This window comes from Ovis canadensis, chromosome 3, assembly GCF_042477335.2.
Source record: "Ovis canadensis isolate MfBH-ARS-UI-01 breed Bighorn chromosome 3, ARS-UI_OviCan_v2, whole genome shotgun sequence".
NCBI lineage: Eukaryota > Metazoa > Chordata > Mammalia > Artiodactyla > Bovidae > Ovis > Ovis canadensis.
In genome coordinates this window covers 185,683,531-185,709,782 of record NC_091247.1, presented here as the reverse complement: position 1 = coordinate 185,709,782, position 26,252 = coordinate 185,683,531, and the positions used below count along the sequence as shown (strand labels likewise).

The 26,252-nt window shown below is 49.4% G+C and overlaps 2 protein-coding genes across 25 annotated transcripts in view; one reads left to right on the top strand and one right to left on the bottom strand.

Moving 5' to 3' along the window:
- The window catches only part of LOC138437650 (apolipoprotein L3-like), a 228,711-nt gene that overhangs the window by 158,255 nt on the left and 44,204 nt on the right, over positions 1 to 26,252 (bottom strand). The window lies entirely within an intron of this gene.
- Positions 430 to 25,982, top strand: LOC138437645 (apolipoprotein L2-like). Of its 24 annotated transcripts, none has more exons than XR_011256050.1 (12): positions 821 to 944; positions 2,942 to 3,191; positions 4,706 to 4,802; positions 8,026 to 8,132; positions 9,920 to 10,040; positions 10,206 to 10,350; positions 12,680 to 13,256; positions 17,944 to 18,040; positions 19,745 to 20,392; positions 20,720 to 20,790; positions 21,066 to 21,117; positions 24,966 to 25,982. XR_011256050.1 is itself a non-coding variant. In XM_069585284.1 (12 exons), exons 8-12 carry the CDS (start codon positions 10,337 to 10,339, stop codon positions 25,009 to 25,011), a joined length of 786 nt encoding a protein of 261 aa, XP_069441385.1. In that variant the 5' UTR covers positions 821 to 944; positions 2,051 to 2,363; positions 2,942 to 3,191; positions 4,706 to 4,802; positions 7,804 to 7,844; positions 8,026 to 8,132; positions 9,920 to 10,040; positions 10,206 to 10,336; the 3' UTR covers positions 25,012 to 25,982. The 24 variants fall into 24 exon arrangements, 15 of the variants coding, with proteins under 15 accessions (XP_069441392.1, XP_069441391.1, XP_069441384.1 ...); XM_069585284.1 differs by lacking the exons at positions 19,745 to 20,392; positions 20,720 to 20,790 and adding exons at positions 2,051 to 2,363; positions 7,804 to 7,844; XR_011256049.1 differs by lacking the exons at positions 2,942 to 3,191; positions 4,706 to 4,802; positions 8,026 to 8,132 and adding an exon at positions 14,275 to 14,377 and having other exon boundaries at positions 788 to 944; positions 17,915 to 18,040; positions 24,966 to 25,069; positions 25,458 to 25,982.

Here is a 26,252-nt window from a genome sequence, read left to right as displayed (position 1 = left end):
TGTTGTCAGGTGGAGCTAAGCCGAGGTAGAAAAGGGCAGCGTGCTCTCAGCCCTTCCCAGGAACTTCTGCCTGCACCTTAAGGCAGTGACCACCAAGGCTGGGCCTCCTCCTGTGGCCACCGGGACTAAAGGCGCCAGTTCCGTCCCTGCCAGCAGGGCTCAGTCCAGAGGGATCCGATCCTAGGGGTGGGGCGAAGGGCACGGACAGAGTGGCTGAGGGGTGGCCTTAGGCCCCTCTTCCAGTACCATGGGCGCAGAGCAGGAAACGGTGGGCTCTGCAGGCGAGGTCATGGGGGCTTCTCAGAGGAGGCTGCTCAGGTTTGGGCTTTGAAGAAAGCCCTTCTCCCAGCTGGATACAGCAGGTGTCCCTGGCAGAAGAACCTGTGTGAACGAATCCTGGCAGCCACTTGAGCGTGGCCCTCCACAGCAGAGTGTGACCAGCATGCACTGAGCAACTGGTGTGTTCTGGGCCTGTACCACGTGGTGGTGGCACAAAGTTGGACAAGGCAGGCCTGCTGGTGAGTGTGGGGTTGGTGGGTGAGAAGATGGAAACATGGAGGGGTGATTTGCCAAGGGCCTCACGCGGTGTGGTGGCAGGTCTTCCTTCAGGGAGCCCGAGGCAGGGTGGACTGTGTCAAGAAGGACGTGGAATGTCAGGACTGGACTTGTTTCTCTGGGGTGTCAGCAGGATGGTGGTAATACCCCAGGGTGGGGCCTGGTGGGCAGGATGTTTGTTTGACTTGAGAACTCAGAAATAAGGGTTTTGACTTTCACTTTTCCTTCCCAGGGTATATCTGGGCCCAGAGGATGTGTGTGTTCTCATTGCAGAGAAGCACAGCTGATGTCCTCATTGCAGAGACTCACAGCTGGCGGCTGCATCTGCACAGATGTGAGCAATTGGATCTTGTTCACACTTGGACAGAGGAAGATTCCTGAGTAAGCAGGTGGGTAAGACCCCGCCCCATCCCATCTTCCCATTCTCAGGACAACTGTCTGAGAAAAGGATGATTGTCACTAACTGACAGAAGAAGGAAATGGAATCTCAGAGAGGTGACGTCATGGCTGAGGTGACGTCATGGCTGAGGCGACGTCATGGCTGAGGCAACAGGTTAAGCAGGGGCAGAGCCTGGATGTGGAGGCAGGCGCGTCTGAGGGCTTCCTCCCAGCCGAGGGCCCCTAAACAGAGCAGAGGAAGGGTGGCACCTGCTCAGGTGGGCTCAGCTCAGGATGTGGACTCCTGAGACATGAGCAGCGACCCCAGAAGGAAGGTGTATGTTCCAGGTACTCAGCCATTTAGGAAATTAAAGGAAGCAGATGGGGTTGAGGAGGACAAGGAGTCAGAGCCTCTCCTCCTATGACCTGGCCACCTTGAAGCTGTCCTGAGGGTGCTAGGCTCGGGCTGATGGGGGAAAAGGGATTTTTTTCAGATACAGGGAATCGAGGTTTGTTGAAAAACCCTGCCTCTGAGTGCCAAACTCAGTGCAAGGCCCTTGAGGACACTTGGCCTGGAGACAGACCGGACACCAAGCGGGGAGTTGAAGGGCGTTGGCTTCCTGTGTTTGCCAGGCCCTCTGCTCAGGATGTGGGTGATGGGAGGTTCTATGTGGGGAAGGTGGTGCTGCTGGAAGAAGTGAGAAGGGCTCACTGCACAAGGTCCACATACATCCCGGTGTTGCAATGTTAAGATAAAAAGCCAAACTCTACAGACATCAGTATAATAGCCTTTTTTGAATCCAGCTTGAACATCTGGGAGTTCATGGTTCACATACTATTGAAGCCTGGCTTGGAGAATTTTGAACATCACTTTGCTAGCATGTGAGATGAGTGCAATTGTGCAGTAGTTTGAGCATTTTTTGGCATTGCCTGTCTTTCTGACTGGTAGGAAAACTGACCTTTCCCAGGCCTGTGGCCACTGCTTTCAGTCCTTTCAGTTTTTTCTCTCTAGTTTATGTTGGATCCTTTTGAATGATTGATTGATTAGGATTTTCGTTTTCTCCATTCTCTTCCTCTCTCTCCCTCTTCTCCCCTCCCTCCCTTTTAATTTTAACAGGGGGAACTGTGATTTTGCTGTATCATAGAGAAGCTGCTTGTTTTGTGTCTGCATAAGGGGTCCCGCCCCTCATATTTTGGCCAGGCTGTGCCCAGGAGGGCGGAGGGTGCCCAGAGGCCCTGGACAGGAGGAGCAGCAGAGAAGAGATAGGGCCCCTGATGATGCGGGAAGGGGTTCTGACCTGGAGAAACTGAGCAAAGAGGGACCACCACCAGGAAAGTGCAACTTTCAAGAGGAGCTGGGGAGCAGCTGGGGGAAGGTGGCAGAGGGAAGTTTGGAGCTGGGCCTCCAGGGACAAGTAACCCATCACACGGTGAGGCCAGTGGGGAAGCACATGCATGGGGAGGGCAGCCTGTGCCAGGGAGGTGTCAGTCTCCTGCAGCAGGCCCTGCGGGGACAGAGAGGGTGAGGAACACGGGAGCTCGGGCAGTTGGGAGAGTCCAGGTGTTCGGCCAGGGACTTTCTTACCGCCCCTTTCCCTTCCCAGGGAGGGTGACTGCAGGCACATGAGGGACATGGTTGGGAGAATCTGTCTGCCCACGAGGAGGGGAGGGATGCATGCCTGGCCATGCAGCTGGCCAGGAACAGGCTTCTCCAGGGTCCTCCCCTCTCCCACCAACAGCCTCTCCAGAAAGGGACTAATCAGAGGCTAACAGAGGAAGAAGCCCTGGTGAGGAATCCAGCAGAGGAAGCACCATCAGCATCCACACCCAGCTGAGGCCCCAGACAAGGGTCAGGGCCAGGCCAAGAATGGGAGGGAAGGACGGCAGGATGAGTCCAATGCTCAACGCATTTACAATTGTTTGTCATCACCCAGGAGCTGGTCCTTCTGCCTGAGCCCTCCTCTTCTTTCTGACTAGGCTCTATTCTCATGTTTCATGATTTCAATAGGCTGACCTGGCTCCTGGGGTCCTGCAGCTTTGGGGCAGAGAAGGGGCAGGGGGCCCGCCAGCTCTCCTCTTCCATCTACCTGGAGGAGGGCCTGCCTTTGTGACTTCTCTCCCATCCACATGACGGTGCCTCCAGCCTCCGCCACCAGGCACACTCCCTAAAAACAAGCTGATGGTTACTATTCCTGAGGGAGAGCTGGGAACATCGCAGAGGAAGGTGCAGGAAGAAAGATTCTCGGCTTGGAGCCTAGGTGAGGGGACGCGGGGGAAGCTCTAAGGCAATGGGGCTGCTCTAGATGCGGTGCAGCAGGGAATGGGAGGCAGCACTACCAGCGGGCTCTCAGTAACTCATCTATGGAGAGGGGCAAGCAGAGCGAGCATGAAGCTGTGTTGGTAAAGAAGGAGCAGGCCTGCTTTTCAGCCAGGGGAGGGGCGTGGTGTTGGTGGGGGCGCAGTGACAGGTGTTTGCTGTCTCCTTCGCTCCTGCTCTCAGGGTGACCCTGTGTGAGGCTGGAGTTCTGTGAGAGCCTTTACATCCAAAGGGAGAAGAGCAGCGCCCTGTTGTGACACCAGGCCAGCCTCCGGATGTCAGGGCTTCTTTCTTTCTCAATCCTCTATAAACATTCGTGTAAATAAACAGAAAGGAATATACCCAGAGACTTCAAGACTCCTCTTATTTTTAAATTCAATTCACAACGAAACACTTCCCATTGCATTACTCTTCTTTGCACCATAGAAACAAGAGAAAGACACCAGCTCAGAAATGTCCCACTCTTTGCAGCCTCACGGACTGGAGCCCTCCCAGCTCCTCAGTCCATGGGCTTTCCCAGGAAGAATACTGCAGTGGGCAACCATTTCTTTCTCCAGGGGATCCTCCCTGCCCAGGCATCGATCCCACATCTCTTTGGTCTTGCGTCTCCTGCATAACCACTCGCATTCTTTTTAACCTTTATGTCTCTCTTTCTGGCCACACTTTTCTAAAGTCCTCTCCTTTGAATATTATTATGAACTCATGGCCTTTCACAGACTCAGCCTGTCTCAATGATACATTCATAGCAATCATTATCTTTTATTGTTATGATTATATGTGGGTGCCCCTTATGACCACTGCTCTGATCACCTTCAAGAGCATCCTTGTCTTTGTAGGAGCAGAGATGCAGTCTCTGGAATTCACCTCCCCTGCAAGGGGTCTTCCTTCCTCTGAGTGGACGGAAGCCCATGGGTGCCCCTGGGTGTCCAGATGCTCCTGGACAGTATCTGTCTAAGGTCACCATTCACTCTCATCATTCTGGTTTCACCCTGTTTTCACGCCTGCTTTTCTAGAGAACTAGGCTTCATCTACATGAACATGTTCCTACACTGACATTGTCCCAGCACGAGTCACACATTTCTGGTTGGCATTTAATTCAGCTGCTTCCATCATCTTTAAGGTGGTGGCCCCAGAAACCACCCCATTCTTGTGGGTTACTGACTGCTGTAAAGTGACTTCTGTTGTCTTAGAGTTAAAACAATCCAGTTATAAGTGCATTTGGTTAAAACAGGTCAGTTTGTACAGAGGGTTCTGCTCGTTCCTTCCCAAGGAAAAGCTTCTTCTTTAGATAGTTCATCAATGTCTTTAAATGGTATCACTACATCGGGAGGTGGAATGGTGTGAGAATGTGTGCGCAGGAGACAGGAACCTGGACTTGGAGTCTGGCTCTAGCACTAGCTGTGTGCTTTGAGTAAATTGCTTCACCTCTCTGAGCTTCAGTTTCCTTTCTTATAGGATCATGGTGAGAACAAAAGGAAGTGAATTCATACCAAACAATTGGAAAGGTGCCTGTGCAAAGTGGGAAGTCATCAACCACAATAGCTAATAAGCAGTAGGTGTTGCATTTAGCTTTTTCTTGACTTAAATTTGATAGCATTTATTTACTTCTTATTAGGAAAAATAAGGATTTCGTTTATTTATATACTCTCTATTTTACCTTCCTACTCTTCTCCCTATATCATTATTCCACTAATTGTATATCCTCTGTTAGGAAGCTTTGTACTTGTAAGCTTTTTATTTACATCTTGGTTTCTTATGCTCTCGACTGGACCTCCTATTTCTTGACTCCCAGCTTTGTAAACTGAAATATTAATCTTCCTCCTTCCTTCAGTGCTTCGGCTCCCAGGCTCTAGATGTGTATTTTGATTTTTAATTTAATAAGTACATTTACTTCAGATATTTAAATACTCTGTTTTATTTTGAAAGATAAGGTTATTTTATAGTGACTATAAATGAAAGAAAACAAAGATTTTTGAATCACTATATTATACATCTGTGAGCTATATCATATTATATATATTAATGTTACTTCAGTTTAAAAGCAGTCTCCAAAGGACTTGGACATAGATATATTTACTTAAGATATTTTTTTAAAAAATCAACAAAAGAGTTTACATTTTTGGTGACATTTTAATACATTTTTTAAGAGCTAAATTGTACCATATAGCTGCACATGCCTCTCAGCAGTTCACTTCAGTTCAGTCGCTCAGTCGTGTCTGACTCTTTGCAACCCCATGAACTAACTGCAGCACTCCAGGACTCCCTGTCCATCACCAGAGCCTCACCCAAACTCATGTCCTTTGAGTCGGTGATGCCATCCATCCGCCTCGGCCTCTGTCATCCCTTTCTCCTCTTGCAATTTAGTTTTTCCTGATGTTTCTTACTGGCTTCATTTTCACCCCTTGCACTGTTTATCTTCAGCATTTCCTCCATTTCTTTCCAACTGTGCCTCATGTGATACCGAGTCCCTGTCCCACAGACTCTGCACTTCTTATCCCATTCTGGACTGGTTTCTAGGTCTGCTGCGTGCCCAGCTGGAATCCTTGGATTCCCTTCCCACGGGGTTGATGGTCCTGATTCCTGGATCCCACGTCTATCTCTCTCGTGGGTATCCTTTACCTTCCTCCATAATTAAACAAACACATAATCTTTTTTTTTTTTTTTTGCTGCATCTCATTTTCAAGTAACTTTCTGAAAAGTCTGGTGAAGAGTGAAGGTTGCTGTGAATATGGGATGGGGTGTGGGGGTGGTGGGCTTGTCCCCTGCTCTCCTCTCGGCCTCCCTCTCTTGCTGCCTCTCCGGGGCTCTGCCCAGCAGACCGTTCTTCTCTCCTGTGAACACCCTCCCTGTTTCTCTCCCTCTACTGCGCTCCTCTTCACCCAGTTATCACTTCTCTGACCAGTGAGTCTTCAAATATTCGTGAAAGACTCCAGTCTCCTATTGCTCCCATGCTTGCTTTTATTAGCAGCAGAGGGAGGAGAGGCAGGCTATGGAGTCTTGAGCCAGTGAGTGGGGTGCAACCAGTGTACCAAGGGCAAGGCTTCTGACATTAGGTAAGTCAGGTAACATCTATGTGTCAGCTTCCTTATTTGTAAATGAGGATACAGTGGTACAGACCTCAGAAGCTAATGGAATAACATATGAGGGACCACTGGTAAAGTTTCAGAGCCGATACCAATGCAGAGCAAGGATCACAAGCACCAGTTGCTCTTCTCAGTGAAAGTGGAAGTTGCTCAGTCACATCGGACTCTTTGTGATCCCTTGGATGACACGGTCCATGGAATTTTCCAGGCCAGAATACTGCAGTGGGTAGCCGTTCCCCTCTCCAGGGGATCTTCCCAACCCAGGGATCGAACCCATGTCTCCTGAATGGCAGGTGGATTCTTTACCAACTGAGCCACAAGGGAAGCCCAAGTGAAGCTGTTCCCACTTGATTCTGAACCGGGACCTTTTGCATGTTAGGTGAACGTGATAACCACTACACTATGGAAACCACGCACTCTTATAAGTAGATGGTATTATACCTATGTATACCTTTATCATCATTTCAGTCAAGTCTCTGGAGGAGGAGTTAACAGACACTCTTTTGCTTTCTTAAAAATAGTATCTCAACATATCAACATTTGCTTTCCTTCCTCATCTCCCATGGCAAGATAATCACATTCAGAACCAAAATAAATGATTTAATCATAAAGATATGGTTTTTTAAAAGAAAAACCACTGAGAATGGGTTTATCTGAAAGGATGGACACCCTCATATATTATAAGTGTGAACATTTTGCTACAGTTTGTTTGCAGAGCATGGTGGCTCTAGGTATGGAAATTTTTGAGGTGTTGATGCCATCTGATCTTAATTCTACTTCTAGATATAGCTCAAGGATACAGTCTCAGATGTAGGTGAAGTTTTATACAAGCAGAATATTCTTTGCACTATTATTTACATAAAGGATTAGAAATTACACCAAGCCCAGTATTCAGGAGGGGAAAGCAAGGAGGACAGAATAGCTGCAGGGGTCTCAGCCACTCAGAGGAGGGATACAGGAATTGGGGCAGGGCTGGTGGGACTCCAGGCCCTTGTGGGGAAAACGGCTCTTGCAGAAGCAGGAGGACCTGGGCTATGGGAGCTGTATCACCAGGAACTTTATCAAGGAGAGACTTGATAGGGAACAAGACATTAGTGTGGAAGGAAAAGTCATTTATCAGTTAACAAATATCCACAAATAAATATTTTTGTATATTATAGGGAGTAGAGCATAGTCATCACACACATGTGATTTGGATCACAAAGACTCAGGTTCTAGTCCGGACTTTGGCACCAACATGACAATCTGGACTCAGCTAAGTTTGAGTGAGTTTCAGGAGCCTGCATGTCAAGGACACTGGATCAATGTTATCATTAACATTAGTTATTAACAATTCAAAATCACAGGTGTCCCAACCTCACTTCATTCCAGAGTATCACCTCCTATCTGTTCTAGTCTCTGGTGTTATTGTTCCTATAGCTTCGCAGATGGCTGTCTCCTATCTGATACCTTCTCCTTGTGCCCCAACAGGAGAGCAGGAGTGTGACTTGGCTTGGAAGGAGCTGTAGGAGGTGAATGACTTTTCTTAACTAACAACCAGCAGAGCCCAGGAGACAGAGAGCCGCATTGGGCTGGTGCCTGGAGGCAGTGGTGGCCGTCCCGGGGGAACCCACCAGAGAATTTGTCCCTCGCTGCTCCCTGCAGCCGCTGCTCCCTCACAGAGGAGCTCACAGTCTCTTTTCTCTCCCCAAGGGTGAGGTCACACCCCCTTCCAGCCTGATGCAGACAAGGGGCTGAAGGGAGATCGCTGAGAGCCCCTGTGGCCACCATGCGCTCAGAAAACATTGGACACTGCTCAGGTAGTCAGCTCTCTCTTCTCTGGAAGGTTCCTATGTGTGACCCAGAAGTGAGGGTGGTATTTCCAGGCTGAGTTAAACTACAGAGGAATCAAGAGCCATGAAGAGGATGGATAGGCATCCTTGAGCTTCCAAGGGAGACCGGGAGATCCCCTCACCCTGGGGACTGCCCGCAGCCTCCTTCCTGGCCCTCTCCTCAGGGAGCCATGACCAGGGTGCTGACTTCCTGCCTCTCCCACCCCCAGCAAGTGACTCAGGACGGAGGCTGGGAGAGTGCACGCGGAGCACAGACCACAGATGGGAGTCCCCAAGGCCAGGCAGGCCTGGAGAGGAGGTCCTCCAGCATCACTGGAGCGTCTCCTGCTCTCTGCCTTGGCCCAAGCCTCCTCCCGCTCCCAGACGCTGGGCATCACCACAGAAGCTGTTTCCTCCAGCTCTTCCCAGCCAGCAGCCCAGCCGCTCTGCAAGGGTCCGTGGACCCTGCACTGAACCCCAGTCTGGCCTTTGCCACCTCCCACCTGGAGGGGAGGGGTGATGGGGATCACATCTGGCTCCACCCCTCCTCCACCTGGTTGATCCCCTCCCTGCCCATCCTAGAGTCTGTGGTCAGAAGCAGGAATCCTCTCACATGGTAGTTTTACTCAATGGCGAGTGGTCCTAAAGTCTTTTTTGAAACTAGGTGACATGAGTTTGTAATGTTTTCTAAGTTTCGTGTGCACCACATTATATTTCTACTTCTATATACGCTACTGCATGCTCACCACCAAAAATGAGTTGCAAAGAATCCCCATTGTGTGCTATAGAGCAGAATGAATAAATCACAGGAGTTTTAAATGTAAAGAGGATTCAAAGTCATGTCCAAGAAATGTCTGACACTTGACCTTGGATTCAACCTCAGGACTTTCGGCTCTGTGGCCTTGGGCTGTCCACTGTCCTGTCTGAGTTTCACTTGCTTCTTCTGTGAAATAAGGATAATCCCTCTTTGTGTGGATTTACCAAGAAACACATTTGATATCAAGTCCCAGCCCACACACATATGTATAGCTGGCCATCAATATCTTACCTACAATTCCATAACCTCCAGATCTCTGAAATCACTTAGGGATTTTGATAACTCCTTGAGGAGTAATCTTACCCTGTAGTGATCTGAGGCTATTTATAGTCATTCCATTCTTTATCCCATTTAACGTATTTAATTGTTTCATTCTCCAAACAGGAAAGCATTCATTTACAGGGTGCTGCCAGTCTGTTTTGGAAGTGGTAACTAACAAATCACACTTGCTCTTTCTTCTCTTTGTCTGTGTGAGTTCAGTTGCTCAGTCATGTCCAACTCTTTGCAAATCGCATGGACTGCAGCCTACCAGCCTCCTCTATCCATGGGATTCTCCAAACAAGGATATTGGAGTGGCTTGCCATGCCCTCCTTCAAAGGATCTTCCTGACTCAGCAATCAAACCCGCCTCTCTTACATCTCCCGCATTGGCGGGCAGGTTCTTTACCACTAGAACTCCCTGGGAATCCCACCTATGGCTTCAGTTTACCTGGGAATCCCACCTAGGACCTCATTTCACCTAACCTCCTTACAAGCCCTATCTTCAGAAAGGTCACCAAAGGGTTAACTCTTCAACACAAATTGGGGGGGAGGACGGTCCATCCATAACCCTAGGTGACCTCACCAAGAGCACCCCAGGTGACTGCTGCTCAGCAAGATGAATTTTAACTATTTTATACTCAGTAACATTTATGTCCCACCACAAATTCTTCTAATCTACTCCCTTTTCTTTCATCTAGATATTGAGATTTTTTTTGAGGAGGTCGTTGAATGTCTCTGGGACATACTGAGCAGAGAGAAACTGCTACTCCTGCTGAATGAATTCCTGGAGAGAATTGAGGCTGAGGCCAGTTTGTCCAGGTAACCTGCACAGGTGCACCAGGAAGGTCCCCCACATTCGCCAGCATCAGGCTAGCTTGCTACTGGCAGGAATGCCTCCTCCAAGCAGGACACTATTGCTGGGGTCAAGGGTGTTCCTTCTCAAGATCCCATCAGGAATGTTTCCTCCATGTCATTTGCTGACAGTGAATGATCTTGGGCTGAGAAGAGATGAAACCTCCAAGGAAGGGAAGGTTATGTGACCCTGGACAAGTTTCTTCATCTTTTCATTTTTATTGTGAGGACACTGAGATCATGGATGTAAAGTGCTTCCCATAATGACGGACACAGAGTAAGTACTCAGTCAATAGTAACATTTAAAAAACTTGTTAGGAAGAGACAGGGGTCAAGGGTCTTCTTTCTGGTGAGGAAACCAAGCAGAATTTCCCTTGGGACAAATTAGAGAATCCTGACACCACCATTTGTGTCCTGGGCCTGCCTGCAGTCTTTCTATTCCCCATGTTAGGAAATGTACCAGCCCTGCAGTGTCCTGCTGGCCCATAAGGCAGAGAGGCTAGAGAGGAACTGGAGGAGCTGGTGGGATCCTGGATCTAGCCCTGTCCAACTCCTGGGCCTGTGGGCTTAAGACTTTGAATCTCAGATCTGTCCTGTGTCTACTGGGAATAGCAATTCAGTCTGATGGATCATGGTGATGGCCTCAGAGTGAACTGCAGGGTCAGAGATGGGGAACCAAGTGCAATCATCTCGTCCAAAGGCGCAGGGAGGCCTGCACCAGGGTCAGACCCAGGGGTCAGGGTGGAGCAGAGGGTCCAGACTGGAGGACGAATAGGCAGGCTTGGGCAGCAGGACCGGGACTAGAGTGAGGAGAGTGGGCCCCGAGGACACAGACCTGAAGGGGCTGTGATGCTAACAGAGGTCCTCTGAGTGGGAGAGGGGACATTTCTTCCCTCCCTGATGGGCTCCCCTCATGCTGGACTAGAGGGCCCTGGGTGACTGTGTCTGCACACCCTGCCTGGGACCTGGCTTCTCACTCCATCTGGGACCCTCTTCTAGTCTACGTGGAGTCCCCCTGAAAGTGGGATGACCGTATGGCTCAGGGAGCCCTCCAGGGTTACAATGAATGGCTGTGATTGTGTGACATTTGAGGGATTCTGAGGAGCCTCACACATTCCCACTGAAGAGCAAAACGCTTCCTCTACCAGCTGTGCAAGGCCCGGTCTCCTCAGGCTCAGCAATTAGGATGGATATTTCAAGTCCCTTGAATCTTTAGAGGTTCCACAAAGTTGCACACGGCCTTGGGGTGCAGGTAGGTGAAGCTGTTGCCAGGTAAATAAGGAGTTAGGTTGGTGACCCCTGAGTGGTTGAGAGTGCTGGGATACAATTCAGGAGTCAGTGGAATGAGCTGGAGAGTCCAAGGGAAACCATGGCTCAGAGCACATCTCCCGCTTCCCTGTCAATTGGGGCAGTGGGTGGACCCAGTGACCTTCTGCTGAGAAGGTCAAGGGCACATGCCTAGAAGACAGCAGATGGCAGATCAAATGACTATAAGGTGCCTTCTAGCTCTGACTTTGGGGGTTTAATTTTAAGTCATAGAGACAGCCAATCTGCAAAGTATAAGGGCACAGTGCCCAGGACTGCCCTTACTTTGACTTCAATGGCAAATTTAGGGGATCCTCAAAGCAATTCTCAAGTTTAAGAATTCCCTATAAAATGGACAGGACTCATTGAAAGCTTCATGATCCCAGCTACAGTTTACTACAGGGAAGGATAAAAGTTCCCATCAGCCACACGGCAGAGTCTGGGAAGGTTTCACATACGAAGCTCCCATTGTCCTCAGAACACGTTAGTGAACTGGATTCTGTGTGTGACAAGATGCACGGAGTACTGCCCATCAGGGACACTCACCTTGCTTAAAAGCCAAATTACCCTGACCTGTCATCTCCAGCCCCTCCTGGAAGTCAGACTCCTGCCCTAGAGTCCAGCTTTAGCAGATGGCAGAACTGATACCATGGGACCCAGAGACCTTGGGTCACTTGTCACCTGGTCAGACTGACCAGTGGCCAAAGGCCCAGGCAGGCAAGGACACTCCTATCAGCCAGAATTCTCGGGGCTTAGGGACCACTTCCCAGTAGCCAAGGGCAAATGGCAGGGAGACTTCTCACTACACACTGAGGCCCTAGAATGAAGGTTTTCTCCTCCAGTCCTACTTGTCTTTGTTTATCTGTGGAGCTCCCACTCCAAAAACTCTTTCAGAGTGATGGTGTAGACCCACCTGTGAGACGTCCTTACCACATACCTTTCCTTTGGCTGAGCCACATGGCCTGTGGGATCCTCATTCCCCAACCAGGGATTGAGTCAAGGCCGGTAGTGGGAGTGCAGAGTTGAAACCTCTGGACCACCTGGGAATTCTCTCCAATACCTCTCTTAAGTTGCCAGTATCTAAGGTGACTTTCATTTACTATTCCAAGTTTAGCTTTTTCAAGATGGCGCATCTATAAAGTATGAAACGAGTTTAAGGTTGAAAGAGAAAACTTTACATTTATAAAATTCTTTTCTAATGATTTATAGGAACATATCTGTATTTGTGCAGAATAGATATTATGGAGCCAATTTTACAAACACACACTGCCTTTCTAATCCCTTGACCTTCACCGTTACAGGGAAGACGCGGATGAGCTACACAAATATCTGAAGGAATTGAAAAGAGCCTTGGGTGAGCTGGGCCAAGAAAGACTCCCCAAAGAGCAGCTGGACAGGAGGCGGTTTCTGAAAAAGTTTCCTCGGGTGAAACGGCAGCTGGAGGAATTCATAGGCAAGTTACATGAGCTCGCAGACAAGGTTGAGAAGGTCCATAAGGGATGTACCATCTCCAACGCGATGGCCCACAGCACAGGTGCTGTGTCTGGCATTCTGACCATCATTGGCCTGGCTCTGGCACCCGTGACAATGGGGGCCAGTGTGGTGCTCTTGGGCACTGGGATAGGGCTGGGAGCAGCAGCTGCTGTGACCGGTGTGTCCACCACTATCATCGAACATGTGAATAGGTCATCAGCAGAAACCGAAGCCAGTCGCATGATGTCAACTGTCGTCAAGAAATGGAAGGTTCTCCTAGAGGTACTCAGGAGCAACCCCCACACTGTTGACACAACAGAGAAAGTCACAGAAGCTGAACAGTGCATTGAAATGCACATCCATGCCCTGGAGACAGGCAATGCCAACCCTGGCTCTGCAGCCAAGGTAAGCGTCTACATAAGCCCTGGGAGGATCTCAGGCCCAGCTATCGAGCAGATAGAGGCAGGTTTCAAAGCCACAGCTTCAGCAATTACGAAAGGAGCCCGGATCGCGGGCTTGGCCACTGCAGGGGTGCTCCTCCTGGTGGATGTGGGCTTCCTGGTGAAGGAGTCACCATCTTGGCACGATGGTGCCAAGACAATAGCAGCTGAAACCCTGAGGCAGCGGGCCTGGGAGCTGGAGAGGAAGCTGGAGGAGCTCACCCAGATCTATGAGAGTCTGCAGGAGGACAGAGAAGTGATTAGCCACCCCCAGAGCAGTGCAGGGTCCAGGACACATGAGGGGCTCAAGTGCAGAGGTACCTTTTTAGAGAGAAGGAGAGGGAGACCACACTAATAAAGCTGGGTGTTAGGAATTTGGCATTTCTGTGGTTGAGCACAGCAGGGAAGGGATGGATGTAGGTGATAGATGAGGAGAGAGAAGGAAGGGGCCTGGAGCCTGGAATAAGGGAGGAGGGGGCAACCAGAGAATGAGAGGCGGGGAGAAACCGCTGTTTTTGCATACTAAGAACTTTTTATTTTGTATTGGAGTATAGCCGATTAACAATGCTGTGATAGTTTCAGGTGAACAGCAAAGGGACTCAGCCATTCATACACAGGTATCCATCCTCCCCCACACTCCCCTCCCATCAGAAACCACTACTTTGGACTAAAGATGACACTGGAGGTGGAATAAAGGGAGCAGCAGGCGAACTGGCAGTGAGAGGCCAGGTGTTCCAACGGGTTGAAAGTGGGAGAAAGTCAGTCAGGGTTGTTGGGATCCAGAAGTAGCAGGGGCTCCTCTATCACCCTCCACAGGCTGTGATGTCCCAGCAAGAAGAGTCTTCCCCTGGTGCTGGTCTCTAGACCTCCCCTCCAACATCAACTCACCTTTGGCCCTAGCTGATGTGTCTTATTTAGGCAGTGACTCTTGTTTGTTTGTTTTATTGAAGGATAATTGATTTACAATATTCTGTTAATTTCAGGTATACAGCAAAATGCTTCAATTATACAGGCATCTATGTATTTATCTCGGCTTCCCAGGTGGCGCTAGTCGTAAAGAATGTGTCTGCAAAGCAAGAGACACAGGTTTGATTCCTGGATAGGGAAGATTCCCTGGAGGAGGAAATGATACCCCACTCCAATATTCTTGTCTGGGAAATCTCATAGACAGTGGAACCTGGCAGCCTACAGTCCATGGGGTTGCAGAGAGTCAGACATGGCAGAACATCTGAGCATGTGTATGTCTATATTCTTTTTTATTCTTTTACATTATAGTTTATTACAAGATGTTGAATACGGTTCGTTTGCTACTACAGTAGGCAGGCCCTTGTTTATCTGGTAAGTGTCTGTTAATCCTATCTCCTAATTTATCTATCCCTCAAAACTTTGGTAAAAAGTTTGTTTTCTAAGTATATGAGTCTGTTTCTATTCATTTGGTCATTTGTATTATTTTCTGGAATCTACATATTAGTTAATATCACATATTTTCTTTGTCTGACTTACTTCACTCAGTAAAGTAATCTCTGCTACTACTGCTAAGTCACTTCAGTCGTGTCCGACTGTGTGTGACCCCATAGACGGCAGCCCACCAGGCTCCCCCGTCCCTGGGATTCTCCAGGCAAGAACACTGGAGTGGGTTGCCATTCCCTTCTCCAATGGCTGAGAATGAAAAGTGAAAGTGAAGTTGCTCAGTCGGGTCCACCTCTTAGCGACCGTATGGACTGTAGCCTACCAGGTTCCTCCGTCAATGGGATTTTCCAGGCAAGAGTACTGGAGTGGGGGGGGGGGTGCCATTGCCTTCTCCGATAGTAATCTCTAGATCCATACATATTGTTACAGATAATATTATTTCATTCTTCTTTATGGCTGCGTAGGATTCCATGGTATGTATACATGTACCACATTTGCTTTATTCATTAATCTCTCAACAGACATTTCAGTTAATATCGTGTCTTGACCGTTATGAATATTACTGCTATGAACATCAGGGTACATGTATCTTTTCAAACTAGAGCTTTAATTTTTTCTAGATATATGCCCAGAAGTGCTATTGCTAAATCATATGGTAGCTCTATTTTCAGTTGTTTAGGAAAACTCCCTGTGGTCTTCCATAGTGGCTGCACCAGCTTACATTCCCGCCAGCAGTGTAGAGGGCTCCCTTTCTCCGCAGCCTCAGAGCACTGCAGATGGAGGTGGCGGCCCCTGTGATTGCTGTAGGGGAGATGACTTATTGTGGTTTGGCTTGCATTTCTCTAATAATCAGTGATGCTGAGTATGTTTTCATGTACCTGTTGGCCACGTGTACGTCTTCATGAAGAGTTGTCTATATGGAGCTTCAGGCAGCGGCTTCTTGATGACAATGGTGGTGATGTGTTGGTGGCAGCAGTGGTGTGACAGCACCGTGGGTGGAGCACACGACAAGGTGCCAGGGGCTCTTTGGGTCCAGAGTGCACTGAGAGACCAGTGAAGTTTCCATGAAAGTCCAAGTGTGGAGCAGGAACAGCGGTTGATTTTAAGAAAGAAAGTAGGAGAAACAAGGAGGCAGAAACAGGTCACGGAACTTTTCGGAGTGTCAGGAGATGAAACAGCCTGGGCCAAACACACGACTCTCGGACCGTTGGTTTCTTCTTCAGCTGGGGGTGAGGCTGGATAAGATATTTCGGGTTGCTCTGGTTCTCTCCACCTTGTGTTCACCAGACTCTGTTTTAGTAAATACGAGCTGATACACTGAGGCTTCCTTGCATTGACTGAGGGGCTCACCTGGGCTCCAGATGGCTGACTTTCTTCCCCGGGAGCCTGACTCGCAGGGACTCAGGGCGCACGTCCTCCATGGATCTTCCTGCCTGCCCGCTGGGCTCCCATCCAATCCTTTGTTTCCCTCAGACCCTGGATCCCCACAGGCCCCGTGGGATGCCCGGGGATACCCGTGTTATCTGACTTGGGCTGAGCAGGGGGATGCTCCTCCTCCAGCCCCGGGGACCAGGATAGACACGGGGCACCCAAGGGTGATTGAGAGAAGAGGGCTTGTGTGCAAGTGTGAGAGAGGGTCAGCCATAAACAGAGGGGAGAGAGAGACAGCACACACCTCACCCAGCCTGCCTTCACGTTTCACCAGGACTCCTGCAGGAGCTTCTAGAACCACATTCCTGTGTTTACCTTGGGGCACTGCCCTGCCCCACTCATCTATTCCCCACACAGGGCTAGAATGACCCTTAAGTATATTGACCTTTGCAGTACTCACCTCCAGCTTTTCTCTGGCTGCCCATGACTCTGAGCACAGATGTCAAACCTTAACTGCAGGCCAAAGCAGTGTGCAAGAGCCTGGGATCTCCTGAGGGCAGAGCTGGAGGCCAGGCTCACTCCATCATCAGGGGCAGGACTGAGGGGCTGGGAGATGGGAGCAGGGAAGAGGGAAAGGCCATCCAAGGCCATGTTCTGACCTGGTCACCCATCTGGGATTGCACCTGCCTAGACCTTCTGAGGAGCCTTCATGGGATGCCTCAGTCTCCTCCTCTCCCAGGAGGAAAGGGGAGCATCTGGGTGTGGCTCTCACCCCCATGGGCCTGCTCCACAGGACACTGACTCTCTGTGTTTCCACATGTGGAGCATGTGAGCACCAAACAGGCTTCCATGCCTGGAGCCCAGGGCAGGAAGCCAGAGACCCGGGACCTGGAAATGACCACAGGACATCTCCTAAGTCCCTCCCCATGTGCTGCAGAGCCTTCTCCCCACTGTTGTCCAAACCTCCCTCAGAAGACTTTCCTCAGTGCCTCTGACTCTGACTCCTTCTCAGCCAGTGTTACCCTGAGGCTTCAACTGACCCTTCCATTCCTTCCTGAAGACGTCAGCCAAAAAAAAAAAAAAAGGCAAAGTAAGGTTGCTAGGTCATGTCAGTTTCTTTGCCACCCTAGCCTGCCGGCCTCTTCCATCCATGGGATTTTCCAGGCAAGAATACTGGATGGGTCTGGAGAAGATTGATTCAGGGATCAAACCGTCAGCAGTCATGGCCATCCCCTGCCTGACCTTCAGAAATAGTTCATTTCTTCATCAGTTCCTGGAGAATTCCCATCCTGCACAGACTCCTGGGCAGGGTTTCAGGCACTGGGTACAGAACCATTCAGTGTCCACCCCCATGTCTCCCTGAGCCCTTAGAGCGGGACCCCACTGAGCTCAATGTGTGGTTGATGCAATTCCACAGTGAGCCCTGTGTCAGGAGAGATCCCTGTGGGTCTGAGCAGTGCAGGGGACGACCCGTGAAGGGTTAAGTCTTGGGAGCTCCCTGGCAGGTATGCCGGGCCCTAGGACATGTGCCTAAGCTCCCTGTTCCGCCACCCTCAAGAATTTTTATAACCCTTAAGGCTCCAAGATGTTTGGTTTCGGCAACATTTCATAGAAGATAGATTATCTTATTGTGTATACTTCATAGAAGATAGATATTCTGATTGTGTTCTGTATACAATGGTAAGGGTCTGGTGATTGTATCCTGAGATTAAAAAACAACCTTGTGAGTGCCTTAAGTCACGTACTTTACCCTATATATACCGCAGCACAATAAAGCAAGGTATCAGCCATTTTGGTCTGATCCTCTCAACCCCATCTTTTGTCTCTCTCTTATTTTCTTAGCGGGGACGCTCCGTTCTCTCCCTGTGCAGGTGCGACTCTTGCTTGTGCTGGCCGCGGCAGGTGGCACCCAACGTGGGGCTCGAGCTCGACAGTTTTCCTCGCCACTACTCTTATTAATTGAAAAGAGTGAGTATATGAGTAAACAAGTGAATTAATTTGAGGAGGAGTAGTAAGGTATATAGTTGAGAGTATAAATATGGGACAGACGCATAGTCGTCAGTTGTTTGTGCGTATGTTATCTGTAATGTTAAAACATAGAGGAATTACTGTTTCTAAACCTAAATTAATCAATTTTCTTTCATTCATCGAGGAAGTTTGCCCTTGGTTCCCCAGAGAAGGTACAGTAAATTTAGAGACATGGACGAAGGTAGGGGAACAAATTCGGACTCATTATACGTTACATGGCCCTGAAAAAATCCCTGTTGAAACTTTATCCTTTTGGACACTAATTCGTGATTGCCTGGACTTTGATAATGATGAATTAAAACGTTTAGGAAATTTATTAAAACAGGAAGAAGATCCTCTCCATGTTCCTGATTCGGAACCCAGGTATGCTGTTCCCGAGGGGGTTGAAAGCGACCCTCCGTTTTCTAACTTATTGCGTCCTTCGGATAATGATGATTTACTTTCATCCACAGATGAGGCAGAATTAGACAAAGAAGCTGCTAAATACCATCAAGAAGATTGGGGTTTTTTAGCACAAGAAAAAGGGGCGTTAACATCTAAAGATGAATTGGTTGAATGTTTTAAAAACCTCACTATTGCTTTACAGAACGCAGGAATCAAGCTTCCTAGTAACAATGCCAAATCTCCTTCTGCTCCGCCTCTTCCCCCTGCTTATGCTCCTTCTGTTGTGGCTGGTCTCGATCCCCCTCCAGGGCCCCCTCCACCGTCTGAGAACATGTCTCCGCTGCAAAAGGCATTGAGACAGGCACAGCGACTTGGTGAGGTTGTCTCTGATTTTTCTCTTGCTTTTCCTGTCTTTGAAAATAACAACCAGCGTTATTATGAATCACTGCCTTTTAAACAACTGAAAGAGTTAAAGATTGCTTGCTCACAATACGGTCCTACCGCTCCATTCACCATTGCTATGATAGAAAATTTGGGTACTCAAGCTTTACCTCCAAATGAGCAGCAGAAACTGAGTCTGACTAAGTGAGCACAGAAGAGGGTGCTGGGGGAAGCAGGACAGATCAGAGAAAGGAAAGAAACCCCCAAACTCGCACAGTTCAGGAAGGACAGGAAGCAGGACAGGTGCCCCTGCAGGAGCTCATGGTCCGTCCCCTGAGGCCCCTGCCAACAGGGGCCTTAGGTCCAGGCACCAGGAATCCCAGTGTCAAATTCTCAGGACACAGAATAGCTTGGGTCCAGGGACTAGATTTTTGGACCAGTGGGTCAGGCTGAAGGATGAGAAGATGAATGGGTAACAGGGACCCTGACCCCTGGGGGTAAAGTCTCAGGTCAAGAGGCTCCAGAGGGAGTGCTTCCTGGATGCACATGTGCCCTCTTCTCAGACCAACAGACATGACTCTCCTCACCCTGTTCTGGGTCAAGCAGCCCACACACGACAGGAAGTGCACCGCTCACTTTCCCATTGGAACCAAACTCGAATCACCTCCACCTGCTGCATCTGCAGGGATGTCAGGGGTGAAGGGCCCAGCGCGGTGCCAGTGCTTCCCCTGCTCTGTTGAGCCCCTTTCTCAGTACTCTGCATGTATGTTACATACGTGCAGGCAACAGGGAGGTGCAGTAGGGACCCGACCTCCAGGAACATTGCTCCCCTGATGCCAGTCTCCACTGGAACCCACTCCCAGTTCCTTTTTCCTGCAGGGAACTTCACTTCTGTCAAGCCTGGGCTGGGCATTGCTGTGATGGCACTGTCACCTGGGTCCTCACTGGATCCTCACTGCACCTCTGAGAGCAGGTGGTATCACCCCCACGGAGAACAGGAAGAAGCTGGGCCCAGGGCCCAGGAACGTGGCCACGGCCCCTGCCTGGGAAGGACTGTCTGGGGTGGGGCCTCTGTGTGCTTCCAGCCCCTTTCCTGCATCCCGGGTGAGCTGATTGGTCTGGAGGACACAGGGTGTCCTGTCCCAGGAGGAAGTGGAGCAAGCACGTGGTGTTTCTGTAGCACAGCTGTCCTGGGTCCGGGGCAGTGTACCTGCCTTCCTGGAGCCCAGGTCACACGGCTGTCTGTCGGCACATGCTGTCGTGTCCCACGTGGGGAGAGACGGGCAGGGGTCTGTGCTGCACGCACGTGTCCACCGCCCAGGACCTGAGTCCCTCCCCGCAGGGCCTCTGGTGTGGTTTCTAGTTTCTCTGCAGGCCCTGGCACTGGGTGCTTTTAAGCTGCTGCTCCCCTGTCTCAAAGGTACCTTGTAAGTCACAGAGCCACCTTCACACCAGCTGCACACCACCTCCTGTTGGCTTCTTCCTGGGGCTTAAACCTAACTAGCAGTGTTGTGCTAAGTTGCAGAGGTCAGTATTTACACTAAAGCTGCTTCTTTTCAGCAAGCTGTGTTGCTTGCACAGAATATCCACCAAGTGTTTACACTCAGATGAGTGATGAGCTGGGCTGGGCTCCATCTCCCTGTCAATGACGATCAGTGATAAGAGACTTGTTCTGTCAGAGCCCTGCTTCCAAACCATGTGTAGTCCCAGCCACCTCTCCTGCCTGTGGCCGCACCCTCCTTAGCCTCTGCTGCTTAGCTCCTCTGTCTCCTAAGGCTGCTACACCCACTATTGACTTTACATTGCCTGCTAAACATAAAAAATTAAAAAAAGCTTTTTCTCTGTTTACCTAAGGCAAAGCTGCCTGAACCCCGATGCCCACTGCGACCTTTGGTAGAAGTGCACGTGGGCAGAGACACTCAGATGTAAGATTCCTTCAGGGCGGCGGTTCTGTGTTTGTCTGCAAGTCTAACTCACTTCCCCTTTGCTGACCGCAGCTTGTCCCCTTCCCAAGCCCTTCTCCACTATACCCCCAGGTCCCGCTTCCCCTGTATCTGGAAAAGCCTGCTCACAGTGCAGCAGGATAGACCCTGACTCCAGGCTCCTCGCCCAGCCTTGGCCTTGCTCCGGAGCTCATGGTGGGTGCTGGTGCAGGGAGCGGGGTGTGGTATGGGATACGCATCCAGCTCTCCTCTTCTAGATCAAAGACCTGGACCTTTACCCCATTGGCCAGAGCAACATCAGCAAGGCAGGCAAGTATCACGTGGGAAAGGGGGAAGAGGGAGGGGCTGGGAAGAAGTCCACGGGGTGGGAGAGTGAGTTGCCAAGAGCCTCACAGTCTGTTGGTGGCAGGTCTTCCTTCACAGATCCAGGGAGGGATGTGCTGAGCCAAGAAGGACCTGGCATGTCAGAGCTGAGCTTGTTTCTCTAAGGGGTCAACAGGAAGGGGGCAATAGCCCAGGGTAGGGCCTGGTGGGTGGGCAGGCCTGAGAGACTCAGACGTGAGGGCTTTCGCTTTCTCTTTTGCTTCCTGGTATATATCTGGGCCCAGAGGTGTGTGTGGTTTATTGAAGAGATGCACAGCTGGTGGCTGCATCTGCAGAGCTGAGAACAATGGGGTCTTGGTCACACTCAGGTCGAGGAAGACTCCTGGGCAAATAGGGGGTTAAGACCCCGCCTTAACTCCCCATCCTCAGGATGAATGTCTGAGGAAAGGATGATTGCCACTAATTGACAGAAGAAGGGAACTGGAAGCCCAGAGAGGTGAGGTCAGGGTCTGAGGCAGCAGGTTAAGCAGGGGCAGAGCCTGGATGTGGGGGCAGGTGTGTCTGAGGGCTACCTGCTGTCCCCCGGGGCCCCTAAACAGAGCAGAGGGAGGGCGGCATCTCCTCAGGTGGGCTCAGCTCAGGATGTGCACTCCTGAGATGTGACTGGAGACCCGAGAAGGAAGGGGATTTGGTGAATGCTCTAGACCTTTGGCCTAGAACACACAGAAGAACTATACAAAAAAGGTCTTAATGACCCAGATGTCCATGGTGGTGTGGTCACTCCCCTAAAGCCAGACATCTTGGAGTGTGAAGTCAAGTGGGTCTTAGGAACATCACTAGAAACAAAGCTAGTGGAGGTGATGGAATTCCAGCTGAGCTATTTCAAACCCTAAAAGATGATGCTGTCAAAGTGCTGCACTCAAGACGCCAGCAAATTTGGAAAGTTCAGCAGTGGCCACCTGACTGGAAAAGGTCAGTTTTCATTCCAATCCCAAAGAAAGGCAATGTCAAAGAATGCTCAAACCGCCACACAATTAAACTCATCTCACACACTAACAAGGTAATGCTCAAAATTCTCCAAGCTAGGCTTCAACAGTATGTGAACAGAGAAAATCCAGATGGTCAAGCTGGATTTAGAAAAGGCAGAGCAACCAGAGATGAAATTGACAACATTCATTGGATCATAGAAAAAGCAAGAGAATTCCAGAAAACATCTACTTCTGCTTCATTGACTACACGAAAGCCTTTGACTGTGTGGATCACAACAAACTGGAAAATTCTTCAAGAGATGGGAATACCAGACCACCTGACCTGCCTCCTGAGAAATCTGTATGCAGGTAAAGAAGCAACAGCTAGATCTGGACGTGGAACAACAGACTGGTTCCAAATTGGGAAAGGAGTCCATCAAGGCTGTATATTGCCACCTTGCTTATTTAACTTATATGCAGAATACATCATGAGAAATGCCAGGCTGGATGAAGTAAAAGATGGAATCAAGATTACTGGGAGAAATATCAATAACCTTAAATATGCAGATAACACCACCCTTATGGCTGAAAGCAAAGAACTAAAGAACCTCTTGATGAACGTCAAAAAGGAGAGTGAAAAAGCTGGCTTAAAACTCAACATTCAAAAAACCAAGATCGTGGCATACGGCCTCATCACTTCATGGCGAATAGATGGGGAAACAATGGAAATGGTGACAGACTTTATTTTCCTGGGCTCCAAAATCACTGCAGATTTTGCAGTGACTTTTTTTGCAGTGATTTTTCATGACTGTAGCCATGAAATTAAAAGATGTTTACTTCTTGGAAGAAAAGTTATGACCAACATAGACAGCATATTTAAAGGCAGAGACATTACTTCACCAACAAAGGTGGTCGAGTCAAAGCTATGGTTTTTCCAGTAGTCATGTATGATGTGAGCGTTGGGCCATAAAGAAGGCTGAGCACTGAAGAATTGATTCTTTCAAACTATGGTGCTGGAGAAGACTCTTGAGAGTCCCTTGGACTGCAAGGAGTTCACACTGGTCAATCCTAAAGGAAATCAGTCCTGAATATTTATTGGAAGAACTTATGCTGAAGCTGAAGCTCTAATACTTTGACCACCTGATGCAAAGAACTGACTCATTGGAAAAGACCCTGATGCTAGGAAAGATTGAAGGCGGGAGGAGAAGGGGACAACAGAGGATGAGATGGTTGGATGGTATCACTGAAGCGATGGACATGAGTTTGAGCAAGCTCTGGAAGTGCTGAACACTAGAAGTGATGAACAGGGAAGCCTGAAATGCTGCAGTCCACGGGATTGCAAAGAGTGAGACAGGACTGAAGGACTGAACTGAACTGAGGAGAGGCCAGGTATGGGATCTTGAGCTCTTAGAGTGAATCAGACCCAGTCTACCATGAACAAGATTTCTGACCTTGGGCAAAACACATAACATCTATGCTTCAGTTTCCTTATCTTCAAACAGGGATATAATAGTACACACCTCAGGGTTATTGGAATGATATACATTAAAATTTATAAAATCTGAGAGCAACTGAAGTGTAGAGCAAAATCAGAAACACTTGAGGCTCTCATCAATAGTTGTAGCTATAGCAATAAGGATCTTTACTATCATTTCAGTCAGGTCTCAGGAGGGGTAGTTGATAAATGCTCTTTTGCCTTCTAAAAAGGGATTAAACAAAATCAACATTTGCTTTCTTTCTTTACCTCCCAGCACATGATAGTTACAACCAGAACCAAAAGAAAACTTCTCAATATAAAGATCTGCTTTAAAAAAAAAAACACACACACAACTGAGAATTGATAAGATTGAAAGGATGGCACTCTCCTATATCGTGAGTCTGAATGTAAACTGGGAGTTTCCTTGCATAACAGTGAGGCTCTAGGTATGAAAAAGTTTTAGGTGTTGATACCCTCAGACCCATTCATTCTACTTCCAGAAATAGCTTAAAGAATATTATCAAATGAAGTCAAAGTTTTCTACAAGAAAGGTTTTCTTTGCACTATTGTTTATGTAAATAATTAGAAACAGCCTAACAGTTCAGCAGTCAGGGGATGACAGCAGAGAGGACTGGGCACCATCAGGGGTCCTCAGCCGCCCAGGGCAGAGCTTCAGGAATTGGGCGGGGTTGGAGGGACTGCAGGCCCTTGTGAGAGAAAGGCTGTTGCAGAAGCTAGGGGGGCGTGGGCTGCGGGAGCTGCAGCATCAGGAAGTTTATCAAAGCAGAGACTGGAGCACAGGGAGCAAGACGTCATTTTAGAACAAAAACACTCGTTTGTTAGTAAACATATCTATGAGTAAATATTTTTATATTAAAAAAGCGTAGGGCATAGTCATCACAAATGTGGGATGTAGATCGGAAAGACCAGGCTCTGGCACCAGCATGCAGACTTGGGCTGACCTAATTCTAGGTGAGTCTCAGGAGCTTGCATGTCATAGACAGAGAATCAGTGTTAGTTATTGCCAAGTAGTGCACACACGTGTTCCCTCACGGGATTTCCAGAGTAGCCCTTCCTGCCTGTTCGTCCATCTCTGGTGTTATTGCTCTATAACTCCGCAGATGGCTGTCTCCTGTCTGATGACCTTCTCCTGGTGCCCCAACAGGAGAGCAGGACTCTGACTCAGGGTGGAGAGGGCAGTGGGAGGATGCGTAACTTCCCCTAACTAGCGGCCAGCGGAGCCCAGGGGACAGAGAAGCACACTGGGCTAAGTGCGTGGTGGCACTGGCGGCCGTCCTGGTGGAAACCGCTGGAGACCAGACCCCTTGCTGCTCCCTGCAGTCACTGCTCACTCACGACGGAGCCCACAGCCTGTTTCTCCTTCCCAGGGGTGAAGCCACACCTCCTTCCAGCCTGACGCAGACAAGGAGCTGAAAGGAGATCTGAGATCCTGCTGCTGCCATGAACCCAGAAGACCTCCGGGACTGCTCAGGTAGTCAGCTGTCTCTTGTTTGGATGGTTCCTACTTATGACCCAGAACTGAGATGCTGCCTACTACCTGAATTAACCTGGAGAAGAATCAAGAATCAGAAGGGAATAGATAAGCATCCTCGCGTCCCATGGAGGCCAAGGAGACTTCCCCCACCCTGGGGTCTGTCCCCATAGCCTCCTTTCTGGCCCTCTTCTCTGGGAGCCTTGGCCAAGGGGCTCGGTTTCTCCCTCCTGGTCCCCCAGATCCCAGCTCATGACTCAGAAGTGAGGCCAGAACAGCCCACGGACAGAGGGGACAGCAGAGGGGGTCCCCAGGACCAGACAGGCAGGGAGAGGAGGTCCCACAGCATCCCTGAAGCTTCTTCTGCCCTCTCTCCTGGTCCAAGCAGCCTCTTGCTCCCAAACCCTGGGGCATCACCACAGAGGCTGTTTCCTCCAACTCTCACCATGCCGCCTGCCCAGCTGCTCTGCAAGGATCACAGACCCTGAACTGAACCCCAGTCTGGCCTTGTCGCCTCCCCCTTGTGTGACTGGAGCACAGTCATCTGACCTCACCTGTAAAATGAGAAGAATATTTCCCTATATTGTTATGAGGATGAAATGTAATGTGGTCTGTGGCCTGGGCCACACAGTAGGTCCTGCCGAGTGTGGTGCTGTCCCCTCTACCCAGAGTGTGTTACATCCAGGTGGAAAACTCGCCCTCCCCCAGAATCCCCTCTCCCCCCATGCTGTGTCACCACACCCGCCCAGGGGCCTCATATATAAGCATGTGCTTACCAGGTCTGATACCTCAGGCAGGTACTGGCTCTACTGATCTCAGACACCCCTGCAGATACCAAGTGCTCTGTCATTTCCCGCACCCACCCACACCCCAATCAATAAATACACAGATTTAGTGCTCTGGGTTCCCTCCATATGAGACCTGGGTTCCTTTCACTCTTACTAAAAGAGGAAAAAGAAAAAAAATTAACAACCCTTCATGCTGCAGGATAGATAGAGAGAGTGAACTGGTATCACTTCCTCTTCAAATAAGGACACAAATCTTCTTGGATTAGGGCCCCACACTTATGACCTCATTTCACTGTAATTTCCACCTTAAAGGCTCTATCTTCAAATAGACTCATTGAGGTAGGGGTGAGGCTATGGCTTCAACATATGATTGGGGCGGTTGTACACAGTCCACC